General features: G+C 27.2%; 2 protein-coding genes across 2 annotated transcripts; one reads left to right on the top strand and one right to left on the bottom strand.

The window, feature by feature from the left end:
• Nucleotides 1–1,046: 1,046 nt before the first annotated feature.
• LOC125865889 (ethylene-responsive transcription factor ERF109-like) lies at nucleotides 1,047–1,962 on the bottom strand. Its single transcript, XM_049546156.1, has one exon. The coding sequence runs from the start codon at nucleotides 1,931–1,933 to the stop codon at nucleotides 1,229–1,231; it is 705 nt and encodes a 234-aa protein (XP_049402113.1). The 5' UTR covers nucleotides 1,934–1,962; the 3' UTR covers nucleotides 1,047–1,228.
• Nucleotides 1,963–4,820: 2,858 nt separating this feature from the next.
• On the top strand, nucleotides 4,821–11,713 carry LOC125865893 (ethylene-responsive transcription factor ERF109-like). The gene is made up of 3 exons (XM_049546158.1): nucleotides 4,821–5,509; nucleotides 8,271–8,273; nucleotides 11,640–11,713. Exons 1-3 carry the CDS (start codon nucleotides 4,858–4,860, stop codon nucleotides 11,711–11,713), a joined length of 729 nt encoding a protein of 242 aa, XP_049402115.1. The 5' UTR covers nucleotides 4,821–4,857.
• The last annotated feature ends 1,373 nt before the right edge of the window (nucleotides 11,714–13,086 follow it).

Below are 13,086 nucleotides of genomic sequence, written 5' to 3'. Positions count from 1 at the left end.
CTTTCCAAATAAACATTTAATATTTTCTTCATTAGAAAGAAAGGAGTATTAAAGTTGAAAAGTTGAATACTATGTGGGTCTAAGAAAAGACAAAACAATACACAACATAAGCCTGCCTGGAAATCAATCCGTACACGTCGTAGGGGTCAACAATACCGAGTTGACTTAACTTTGCTCTATCCATTTTATTGACTCACAGCTACCCTCTCTGTTTTACTCCCTCCGTCCCTTTTTAGTTGTCCACTTTAGAAATGGCACACAGATTAAGGCAATAATGATTAGCACAGTGAAATTACAATTTTACCCTTATGACAACTTTTCACTTCAAAATTACAACCACTTTTTTGAATTCAAGTGAAATAAATTGGAGGGAAACAACATACACTTTTACAATTTTCAAGAAGTGTAAATAAGGGTATAATAGGAAAAAATTTGTTATCCTTTCTTGATTTGTCAAAATAGACAACTAAATAGGGACAACTAAAAAAGGAAATATGGACAACTAAATAGGGACAACTAAAAAAGGAAATATGGACAACTAAATAGGGACGGAGGGAATAATATTTTTTTAAAATAATATATTTATTATTAATTTTTCATATGAAGTGAACATCAAATGACAAATTAAAATGAAGAAAGTATCATTTATTTTCATTGGTGCTGAATTTACAAGTGTTAAAAAGTTCTTTGAATAGATTAGATGAATCATATTTCCATGAGTAAACTTTATCACTCTTACATATCTCTTATGTTACTTGAAAATACATAAATTCATTCATAACTAATTCTTACATTATTAACATTTGAGTAACTGTATCTGGCTTTTAAAATAGTGCATGTGATATTGTATGCCTTGTAAAAATTCCAAGTCATCCAAATCCTAAATACTAGTGAAATTGATAAATTAGTATAATAAAGTAAGGTCCGAATGGCAGAGAATAAGGTTGTTACTTCTCCTGGTGTGAACATTGTTTGTCAATATACATAAAATTATATACATACTCCCAATATTTAACTTTTCCTTTATTAATTAAAAATGTATGTATATATATTCGTTGAAAAGTTGGTAGGCAAGCTGCCATCAGGTGATTTCTCCCTCAGGTTTCTCAGGCCCCACATGTAATATTATGTGCCTAAGTATTTATGATACAATCTTGATTGAAAAACAAATTTAATTTGATAGTATCAAAACTAAATGGGGATGCAATATGCGTAAAATAGGAAATGATCAGAAGCTATGAGCAATATAGGCATTAGCAGAATCAGATGATTCTCTATTAAAGTAATGTTGAATTTCATTGTCTGAATTCATCAATTCATCCCAGAACTCTTCTTCTTCTTCTGTGTTCATTCCCTGTTGTAACTGCGAGGGCGGTGATTGTTGTTGCACTTGCAGGGGTGTAGTATTAGTATTATTGTTGTGTTGTTGAATTGATGTGTAATCTGCAAATGAGAAATTAAGCTTGGCTCTTGGACCTCTAAATTCAATAGCTGCTCTGTCATAAGCTCTAGCTGCATCCTCTGCTGTAGTAAATGTTCCAAGCCATACTCTGGCTGCTCTTCTTGGATCTCTAATTTCCGCAGCCCATTTTCCCCATGGTCTCTGTCTCACTCCTCTGTAATTCTTCTTTTTCTTCTTCGCAACAATCTTTAAAGCCTTGTTGTTGTTACCAGCTGATGAGGTTGCAAAATAATTGCAACCTAAACAACCATTTATTTTGCAGAATTGACAACGCTCTGGTTCTGCCGGTACATGAAACAGGGGCGGCTCAATAGAATAGGACATGCTCGTACAAGGTAATGAAATTGCGGCACTGGCACTGACATCCATGACAGGAGAAGTATGGGTAGTAGTACCTGTAATCACATTGGTTAAAGCATTAACCATGATTGAAAACTCTTGTTCATCAGTAAGTTTTGTTGACCTCTGCATATTTGAAAATTTTGGTCTTTGGTGTTCAGATGGTTGCTTTTTTCTAAATAAGTAAGTTATATAGTTGAGAAATGAAGATGAGTACACTCAACAAACACGGGGTTTGATTTTAGCTTAGCTGGCATCTTCAAATTAAATTAATTGATTTTATATGCACGTGGGATTTTGATTTTTTGTAGGTAATAGTTGACGGTGAATGTCACTTTCGTGGACATCTTTTCGCTTTTTTGAGCAAAGGACGGTTATAAGAGGAATGACGTAATGTCTTACCTTACACATTACACAAAGAAAGAAGTGGAATTTAGGGGACAGTTTTGGCAGTCAAATAGATCATTCTGTCGCTTCGAGGCAAAAACCTCCAAAACTATATAGACTACTTTTATCAACTTTTTGTTCATTCATATACCTACTTATCCTCGTGTTTTATTTATGCATAATAATATAAATTTCATTAAATATTCTAAAGTCTATTAAATAATAAAATATTTTGTATTAAGTAAAAATAGTAAGTTCATAAAAAATAATAAGATGTCATTATATATTTATACAGACATATAATTGATTTTATAGAGAAAACATTTGGTTAGTACTTAGTAGTTACATGATTTTCAACAAAATCATAAGTTACTCTTTTGAACCAAAAAAAAGTATAATTAAACTTACAATAATAAATAAAGAGAAATCATAAAGAGAACTAAAAAAATGCAACATTTTTTTTACCCTGCTTACAATTTCAATCATTAAAATTAAAAAGAAAAAATATGAAATCAATACACAATATTTCGAACTCTTGTCGACATCCATATTCACAAGCCGATCACTATTCAATATCTTTCATTTTATTCTTCCAGTCAAATTAAAGAATGAATAATTTAAGTATTGGAAACATAACAATTAAAAAAGCTAATGTGATCATTTGTCCAAAGTCTTACAATGTTTTTATTTGTAGAACTATAATATGAATAACAAATAATGTCAAGAATATGACTAAATTATTTAGAGATTATGATAATAAAATCATGGAAGTTATGAAAATAATGATCATTAAATTTTATATTAAAGAATATAAATGAATAGTTAATTGACATATTTATTATTCTACAATAAAAATAGAGAAATTGTAAAAAAAAATGAAAAAAAGAAAAAGAAAATTCTTAGACAAGATTATACTCCCTCCATTTCAAATTAATTGAATTATTGAGGTGTTTCATACCCTTTAAGAAAATAAGATTAAGACATAAATTAGGTATAACTTTCCATTTTCACCCTTATTAATTATTATCAAATTTATGATTAAAATAACTAAACATTAATTAATAACTAATTTCAATACTCAATACTAACTAGTGAAGGGTAAAATTGAAAGAATATTTTAAAAGTAGTCTTGAAATCATAAAGAAATCAAATTCAAATCATCTTAGTTCGAGAGATACGCCACTAACGGCCCTCGAATCATGAAATCATGGATAAATCTTATGAGAGAAGAATCAAGAGAAGAACAAGTACGCACTATTGATTTATCAATAAAATTTTCATGTTTCTTCATTTATTTTTTTTGTGATTGTACTTTATTTTTTGTCACTTTAAAATGTGTTGCAAACAAGGTTTTATTATTCTAACTTTATATTATATTATTTTTTTCATTAAAAAATTTCATTGTTGTTCTTACTTCATAAGGTTTGCATATATCCTACCTTCTCGAGACTTTGCTTGTAAGATTACATTGAATATGTTATAGCTATTCAATTTATATACGATAACTAGAAGAAGAAAAAAAGCATTACTATGAAGTTTGGTTTTAGGCCCCCAAACTTGTTGAGACAGTTTTGATAACGAATAGGGTTGATTAATAAAAGAACACTTTTATTTATTGCTTCGTGAAAGATGTACTTAGTCAAATATAAACAAGTAAATATGAATAAAAATAGTTCTATAATAATAGTAGGGTGAATCGTATGAATGAATACAACATTAATTGGAAAAAAAATACTCTTTTTCTTTCAATTTATTCGTTTCATTTTCCTTTTTAGTTTTTTTTAAAAAAAAATCTTTTCTTTGTTGTAAGCTTTTTAATTTCAATTTCTACTTAATATGTTCAAGATCACAAAATTCAAATCAAATAAACAAATAAATAATAACGAAAGAAATAGTTAATTAGTTATTGAAAAGCTTGCACCAAGTACATAGACGATGAACATGAGGTTAATTAGACACAAATTTTAAATCTTTATTCAGAGTAAATCCAAAGATCGAGAGTTATGTGGTGTCAATCGTTCTAGCTATTTTTCTTTTTGAATGAATTATTATATTTTTTTTCTTTTGAATGAATCATTTCTTTTATATTTGTATATGATTAATAACGAATAACCAAATTGAATCGAAACCAATAACAACAAAGTGATAAATATATATTTTCATTTGACTTAATATTAATAATTTCAAAATCAATTGACTTAATTTGATTTTAAATATGAACAATAACCGATCAAAATTGACCCATGAAATCTCCCGTGCATATAGTTTTGGTCCTCTTGTCTTCCAAGCGACAGGATGACCTATTTGACTGCCAACTTGTCCCCCAGTTTTTTCTCTAATGGTCTCAGCCAAATTCCAAAATTACCCCTATATGACATTACGTCATTCCTTTCATAACCGTCAAAAAGGCAATAGGAACAACAATCAGAGTGTGAACACTCTCTTTCCTGCCGTGTCATCACCTTTTCATGCCACATCATCCACAAATCCAAATCCCACGTGCACACAAAATTAGTTGATTTAATTTGAATATGCCAGCTAAGCTAAAATCAAACCCGTGTAAAATAAGTGTATTCATCATCTTCAGTGTTTTCGTATATAAAAGCAAATAACTCATCTGAACAACAAAGACCAAAGTTTTCTCTGCTTTTTTCTTTCAAATTTCAACGATGCAGAGGTCAACCAAGAGACATAATCAAGAACAAACAGCTTCAATGAACAAACAAGCCAAATTTAGTGATGAACAAGAGTTTTCAATCATCGACGTTGCTGCTTTAACCAATGTGATTACAGGTACTACTCATACTTCCGCCAGTGCCACAATTTCATTACCTTGTACGAGCATGTCCTACTATTCTATTGAGCCGCCCCTGTTTCATGTACCGGCAGAACCAGAGCGTTGTCAATTCTGCAAAATAAATGGTTGTTTAGGCTGCAACTATTTTGGAACTGCTGTTGGCGATAACAACAACAAGACATCAAAGATTAATGTTGCAAAGATGATGAAGAAGAAGAAGAAGAAGAAGAAGAATTACAGAGGAGTAAGACAGAGACCATGGGGAAAATGGGTTGCGGAAATTAGAGATCCAAGAAGAGCAGCCAGAGTATGGCTTGGAACATTTACTACAGCAGAGGATGCAGCTAGAGCTTATGACAGAGCAGCTATTGAATTTAGAGGTCCAAGAGCTAAGCTTAATTTCTCATTTACAGATTATACATCAATTCAACAACACAACAATATTACTACACCCCTGCAAGTGCAACAACAACAACAACAGGGAACTAATACAGAAGAACAATTCTGGGATCAATTGATGATGAGTTTCAACGGAGAATCTTCTGATTTTGCTAATAGCTTCTGATCACTTTCCATTAAATACAAGAATTGTGAAGGACAAAAATAAAAAAATTTAGTTTTGGTAGTACCAAATTTTACTACTTACATTTCTGTTCCCAATAGTTAGGCACCGTAATAGAATTTTGTACGGAGAATATTACAAGTGGGGGCCTAATGATTTTGATCGCAGCTTCCCTACCAACTTCAACGAATAAATAAAGAGTAAAACTAAATGGCACAACACTTTTTTGTCACGATCTGGCATGACATTGCGAAATGATAGAAATAGCCTTTTGGCTCTTTGACTCCAAAACCATTTAAATTTCCTTTCAAAAAACAAAGTCACCTTTGATTTTTCTTTTTTATTTATTTTACTCATTTTATTTCATTTACTTTACTCTTCCAATATCTTTACTTTCTTTTTTACTTAATTCATTTTATCTCTCATTCTAGAAAATGTTTTTTAATTTTCTTATATTTGATTGACTTAAATATTTTAGAAAATATTTCTCAAATAAACTTATTTTCCTCAACTAATAATTTTTTCCTTACCTCACTCCGTACTCCGACCCTCCCCATTCAAAAAAAATAATAATTTATTTTGTTACTACACCCAAACTAGCCCCTCCCCCCCAACAAAAAAAAAATTAACAACATAAAATTTTATTTTTCGAAAAACAGTTTAAAGTTAGATTTTTTCTATTTTTTACCCCGCTCAACTCCTGACTGTCCCGGCCCCTCTTTTCACAAAAAAATTTAAATTTATTTTTGAAAAAAATAATTAAATTTTCATTTTCTTTAGTCCACACTTACCCCAACCACCTACCCCCACCCCCACCCCCCAAAAAAAATTAAAAATTGTATTTTTAAAAAATATTTTTCATTTTGTTCTTTCATATATATACTAGTGAAACTATTCGTGCTTCGCGCAGTTGTTATGAAAATTAATAAATTAATTTATTTTATCATTTATAAAAAATAATTCTATGCACTGCTAATTTTTAATTATAATGAAGTAGTATGGAATATTTATATTCAAGCCAGTGACATAAAAGACAATGTAAATTTTTGCCTTCATATGAAACATGATATGTTTTTTCAATATGCTAAATAGACTTTATTATGCATATGGTAGAACAAACAATTTAGAGGTCATATTTTGAAACAAGAATCTATGTATTAAGTTGAAAACAATACATTTTTTGTTTAAATTTTATCTATCTTTTGAGTACTCGATTGTTTATGATAACACCAATTTTGATACTAATTTTTTTTTGAACTTCCACATTACGTCTTTTTCATCACATTTGTTTACTAGTTATATATTAAAGAAATGTTTTAAAAATTATAACAATGAAACAAATAGGAGTTATCAATAACATTTAAGAATAGAAGTTATATAGAAGATAAGAGACATGAGTTATCATAACTTTAATATATAATATTATTATGACATTAAGTACATTAATCGTTGTGCATTAATTTTATTTGTAAAAATAAATAAATGATTGAAAAATATAATGGGTAAAAATCACAGAAATAAGAAAAAGGATAAATAAATTGATTGCATAAAAGATGTGTCATGTTACAATCTCATCAAAGACCACAATTAAATATTATAGAGGCATAGATTTTTATAATTATGTAGCTAAGGCATAAAAAATAATAATTTACATTATTATATTCACAAAGTAATAGAAAATAAAAATAAAACTTCTAAATACATTTCAAGCAAGAAAAGAACAGCGACAAAAACAAATTGTTATATATGCATAAGCATAAGCAATGATGTCATATAATAATTTATTTCATCTTTAATTTTCTTTGAGAGAAAAATAAGATATAACTTATTCTCATAATTTTTTTGATTGAAATAAGATAGTTATATTAATTATGTTTTACAATAAAAAGTAGGATCATAGAGGACTAAATGAGTAATGTTGTCAATATGTGTACTTAAGTTACTATATATTACAAGTCAAAATAAAAACAAATTCTCTAGTAAAAGTAATTCCTAACGGTGCTTCAAAAAATATTCTTCTAAGTCTTCCTTCGAGAAAACATACAATAAATAAATAAATAAAGGAGAAAGTAATACAATACAAGCATCACTTTTACATTTTTCATTATCAAATAAATATGAATTCAATAAATCAATTCAAAATAAATTATTTAATTATAATAATCTAAAACACAAAAAATATGAATAATTGTTAATATGATATTGTTTATGTATGGTATTTATGATATTTATATTCCCATCATGTCAAATTAAAAAATAATTATATCAAAAAAGAAAAAATAATTTAAACTATACTCGTAAGTTATGAAATTATCAAGACTAAAATTAAAGGGTATGAGTTATGAGTAGTTATTATTTATAAATATATTAAATTAGAAAAACTTAAAATATTAGAAGTTATATTTGTCATTTTATAATAAGAAAAAGGGCACAAAGAAATTTTCGACGAAAAAAATGTCAAATAACTTGAGCATAAATTTAACTACCTTATACATACTCTTAATAACAACAATTACATGAATAATGTAAAAATCAAGCTAAAAAGATATCAAGAAAATATACAATAAATAAACAAATAAAGGAGGAAGTAATACAATACAAGCATCATTTTTACAACTTCCATTATAAATATATATATATATATATATATATGAATTCAATAAATCGATTCATCAATTTATAATTCTTCGAACCCTTATCGTTATTGGTATTCATTTCACAAGGCGGTCTTCATTGAAAAATTTTATTCTTCAAAAAACATAAATATAATACCACATGAAATATATATATATATACTTCAAATATGAAATAATAGAATGATCATATTTAAAAAGATAAAATGATGGAATACCATAAGGTGTTTTAAATTTTAAATTAAATATTTAGGAGTTATGAATATGAAAAGTATGAGTTATGAATATTATTAAGAGTGAATATGAAATAAATGAGTTGTGAATGTAAGACTTTTAATAAGGCAAATAAAGGAGGAATAAAAACAAAATAAAGAAGTGAGGAAATAGTTGCTTAATGTCTATAGTTATGTGAGAACTATTTCATGAAAATGGATATAAACCTTTGTTGTTTGAATGAATCTCAAGAAATAGTTTTAGATTTTCTAATAAATTATACAAATAGAAAAAAATAAGAAAAATGTCAAAAAATTGAATAAAAAAAATGAAATTGAATTTTTTTTAACAATCATACTAATTTATTGTGTATAAGTTATTATATTAATTATTATATTTATTAATGAAGAATTGAGAAGTCACTCCAAATTCCAATTATGCATTATCCTTTCTTAATTACATTCAATTATTCTACTTTAGCTATGAAAATATGAAAAAATAAAGAAAAATATCAAAAATAAAGGACAAAAAAAAATATGAATGGTGGCCTTAGAGAGGTGTCACATCATCTTATATATATATATATATATATATATATTATTTTTTATATCAGAACAAAAAAACTGTACTAACAATATTGAATTAATGTACTCAACTACGTAAAATAATAACCTTTTAAAATATTTACATATAAATAATAAATATTAGTTAATTTTAAATTTTGTTACTTTTTATAAAATTCAAGAGCGAGGTAAATGTATTTATTTTATTGTTAAAAATAATAATAACATGACATGACATTTCATTAGGAGTGAGGTTTATATTTTGAGGAAAATAGGAATAACTCAGTAATATTGTGGTCCTAAAAGAAACAAAAATGATTACAAGACAAATTTCCAAACATGGATGATTATCTAAGGAATTTTCTCTCAAATTTCTTTTACGTCGCAATTCAATACTTTCTCCATACCATATTAGTTGTGTTAGTTAGTTTTATATATATATATTAAATTACTTGTTTATTCATTAAATTAAAATAAAATTAGTTAAAAAAAATTTCTCACTTTGTCCCTACAATTAATACTCTTAAGGTAATATTATATAAAAAAATAATTTAACTAGAAAATAATGGATTCATTAAATGTTTTGAATTTCATATAAATTAGTAGTGTTATTCGCAACGTGAAATATAATTATTGAAATTGTAAACTATTATTATTATTATTTTGTAGAGGTATTAATTAATAAATAAATTAATAAATATTACTTTAAAGAATGTTTTAAAAAATTAATGAATATACCTTATTTCCCCCCTTAAAAACAAGTGATATTAAAAAGGAAGAAGAATGGAAGAATAAATAACAATGAAAGATAAAAAAAAATTGGAATAATAAACTACAATAAATGCTTCTTGGGCAGTGTTTTTTATTGGGAAGGAAAAAATTCTTGAACGGTGTAATTTCTTGAAACCATTTAGTGGTTTAAGACTTTTCTTTTAGTAATTTTACATTAGAGGGTACTTTGGGTACAACAAAAAAATGAATTTACCCTATCACCCTTCCTATTTCTATGAAATTACGACCTCACCCTGAAAAAGTAAGATCCTGTCATTAAGTGCCAAAAAAGTGTCCTGTCATATATATTTTCCGTATTTTTAATCCCGTGAAGAAATAAAAAATGGAGGAGTAAATAATACTCCCTCTGTCCCTATTTATTTGTCTATTTTTTCTTTTATAGTTGTCCCTAATTACTTGTTCATTTTGACAAATCAAGAAATGACAATTTTTTTTATCTATTATATCCTCAATTTAATGAGTAATTACTTTGAAAAATGTAAAATTTTTCATCCATTTCATAATTAATAGAGATAAAATAATAAACTCATTATGTCATTAATTATTTTTTTAATAGATGTGTTAATTCAAAAGTAGAAAAGTAATTATAGAGAGAGAGTAATTTGATAAAAAGGAATATGAAAGGACAAAAGAGTTAGGTATAAATTATAATATATAGTTTTGGTCCTCTTGTCTTCCAAGCGACAGGATGAACTATTTGACTGCCAACTGTCCCCAGTCTTCTCTAATGTTTCTGGGAAATTCCAAAATTACCCCTATGAGACATTACGTTATTCCTCTTGTAACCGTCCACCGAAAAGGCAAAAGCTACCATCACTTTCATGCCATGTCATTAACTTTTCATGCCATATCATCCACAAATTCAAATGCCACGTGGCCAGTAATTTAATTTGAAAATGCCAGCCTAAGCTAAAATCAAACCCCGTGTACAAAATGTGTACTCATCTTCATAAAAGCAAGTAACTTAGAAAATCATCTGAACAACAAAGATCAAAGTTTTCTTAAATAAAAATGAATAAAGTACTTGGCACGATTAACGTTTTAAATGGGTAAAAATGAATTATCCAATGGATAATATGAATATTCATATTTATTAATATTATAATAGAAATATTGTTAAAAGTTCTAAAAACAAAAAAAACATTAAAGTTTTTTTTATTACTTAACTCCACCCCCTATCAGCCCCCCACCCCTATCCCAAAAAAATGTAAAAAGAATATAAAAAAAATAAAATTAAAAGTGTTTTCTATCCCCCAACCTCCCTCCCCCTACTAGCGCCCCCGCCCCTCCCCCCACTCTATTCCAAAAAAAAAAACAGTAAAAAACAATTTGTAAAAAAAATCAATTCGTTTTATAAAAAAAATTATTTTTTTTACCATCCTACCGCCCTACACCCCCACCCCCTACCAGTCCCACCCCTACCAACCCCCATCCCCAAAAAAAATTAACAAAATTTTTTAAAAAATTAAAAAAACTTTACCACCCTACCCCCTACCAGCCCCCCACCCCACACCCCCTCTACACCCCATCCCCCAAAAAAAAAGATAACAAAATTTTAAACTTTTCCCATTAAAACTTTTTTAATTTTTTTTTATCCCTACCCCCGTACCCCCTACCACCCCCCACACCCACTATAAAAAAATGTAAAAAGACGTCTTTTTTTATTGTAGAATTTTCATTTTTTTAAAAAAAAAAAACTTTCTTACTACCCTATCCTTTATCACTTTTTTTTTTTGTATAAATGAACATCTTTTATTCATTTAACTATCACTTTTAAATGGATAATATTGATATTATTCCTTTTTATCCATTGTTAAATGAGTTGAATACCCAACTCATTTAAAATGAATAAATATGAGTGAATACCCATATTCTGCCACCCCTATATCAGACAATGAAATTCAAGATTACTTTAATGGAGAATCTTTTAATTCTGCTAATGGCTATATTGCTCATAGCTTCTGATCACTTTCAATTAAAAACAAGAATTGAAAAGGAAAAGAGAAAATAGGACAAAAAGAAAGAAATTTATAGCGGGCTTTTGCATCCCCATTTAGTTTTGGTAGTATCAAATTTGTTTCCTAATTTTAATACTTGCCTTTTTCCCCCCAATATTCACTCTGTCCACTTTTAATTTTAGTAATTTTTAAAATTAAATTAAATTTTATTAATTTGATATTTTAAAACAAAAAATTTAGATATTAAAAATTATATAAAAAGTACTATAAATTGCAATAGTTTGATATTTATATGGTGAAAAGATATACCATAAAAGGTTAGTCAAAATTATTATAGTTTGATCCTAAAAAAGAAAGCACAATTTTCACATATAGCAAACATAAAAATCATATTTGTATGTTATACTTATAATTTGCATAATTGCGCTCCATAACAAATTTTATGTTTGTTATGTAACTTTTCATTTGTATAATTCGATGTATACATCCAATTTTATACAAATAGTTCAGTTTTGTATAAACTCATTTATACATTGTAATTTGTATAATAAGATCTGTATTTGTATAATTATAAGTGTATATGACGAAAATATATGTATTTGTATATACACTTTTCTCTTGTTTTATACAAACACAAATGCATTTTATACATTTTATACCGAAATGTATAAAATGGCTAATTGTATATAAAAAATGACTAATTGTATATCGAATCAGATGACAAAAAAATGGGATGTTTGTTGCAAATTACAAATAAAATAAACTATGACTATAACATTTAATTTGAATTAATAGTTTGTTATTTCATACAATTTTCCAAAAAGAAAACCATAAAAATTAGAAGTAGATGGAGCGAGAAGTTAGGTACCATACTGGAATTTTGTACGGAGAATATATATATATATATATATTACATGTAGGGCATAATGATTTTGGGAGTCAATTCCCTAAATGGTCACCCAAGTTTAGGGATAACCATTTAGGGAATTGCCTTGAAATATCATTTATGTTTCATTTAAGATCAAAATATCAACTTAACTATTCTTATTTTCCTCCAAATATACTTGACACTTTAAAAACCTTACTCTCTCCTAGTTGGCATGTCATGTCATTGAAGCTTTTTTTTTTAAGAATAGACTTATTTAATTCATCAAACTCATTTAACTTAAATAATGATCTTATTATTTTCTAAAAAGTATATATTATTTATTAAGAACAAATTTTCATGCTTAAGAATCTTTTATCATAATTAATTTTTTAATTTTGTATGCTATGAAGAATTGCTTTTTAAAACTTACTATAATGTTATCAATTTTGAATACTTATAAACACATATATTCAAAAAAATATTAATATATAAATCACTCATAAATGTCAACT

The sequence above is a fragment of the Solanum stenotomum genome, chromosome 5, assembly GCF_019186545.1.
Source record: "Solanum stenotomum isolate F172 chromosome 5, ASM1918654v1, whole genome shotgun sequence".
Classification (NCBI taxonomy): domain Eukaryota; kingdom Viridiplantae; phylum Streptophyta; class Magnoliopsida; order Solanales; family Solanaceae; genus Solanum; species Solanum stenotomum.
This window is presented reverse-complemented; position numbering and strand designations above follow the sequence as displayed.

Coding starts and splice junctions, on each gene's coding strand:
- LOC125865889 (XM_049546156.1), bottom strand. CDS start 1,933: ATGCAGAGGTCAACAAAACTTACTGATGAACAAGAGTTTTCAATCATG.
- LOC125865893 (XM_049546158.1), top strand. CDS start 4,858: ATGCAGAGGTCAACCAAGAGACATAATCAAGAACAAACAGCTTCAATG.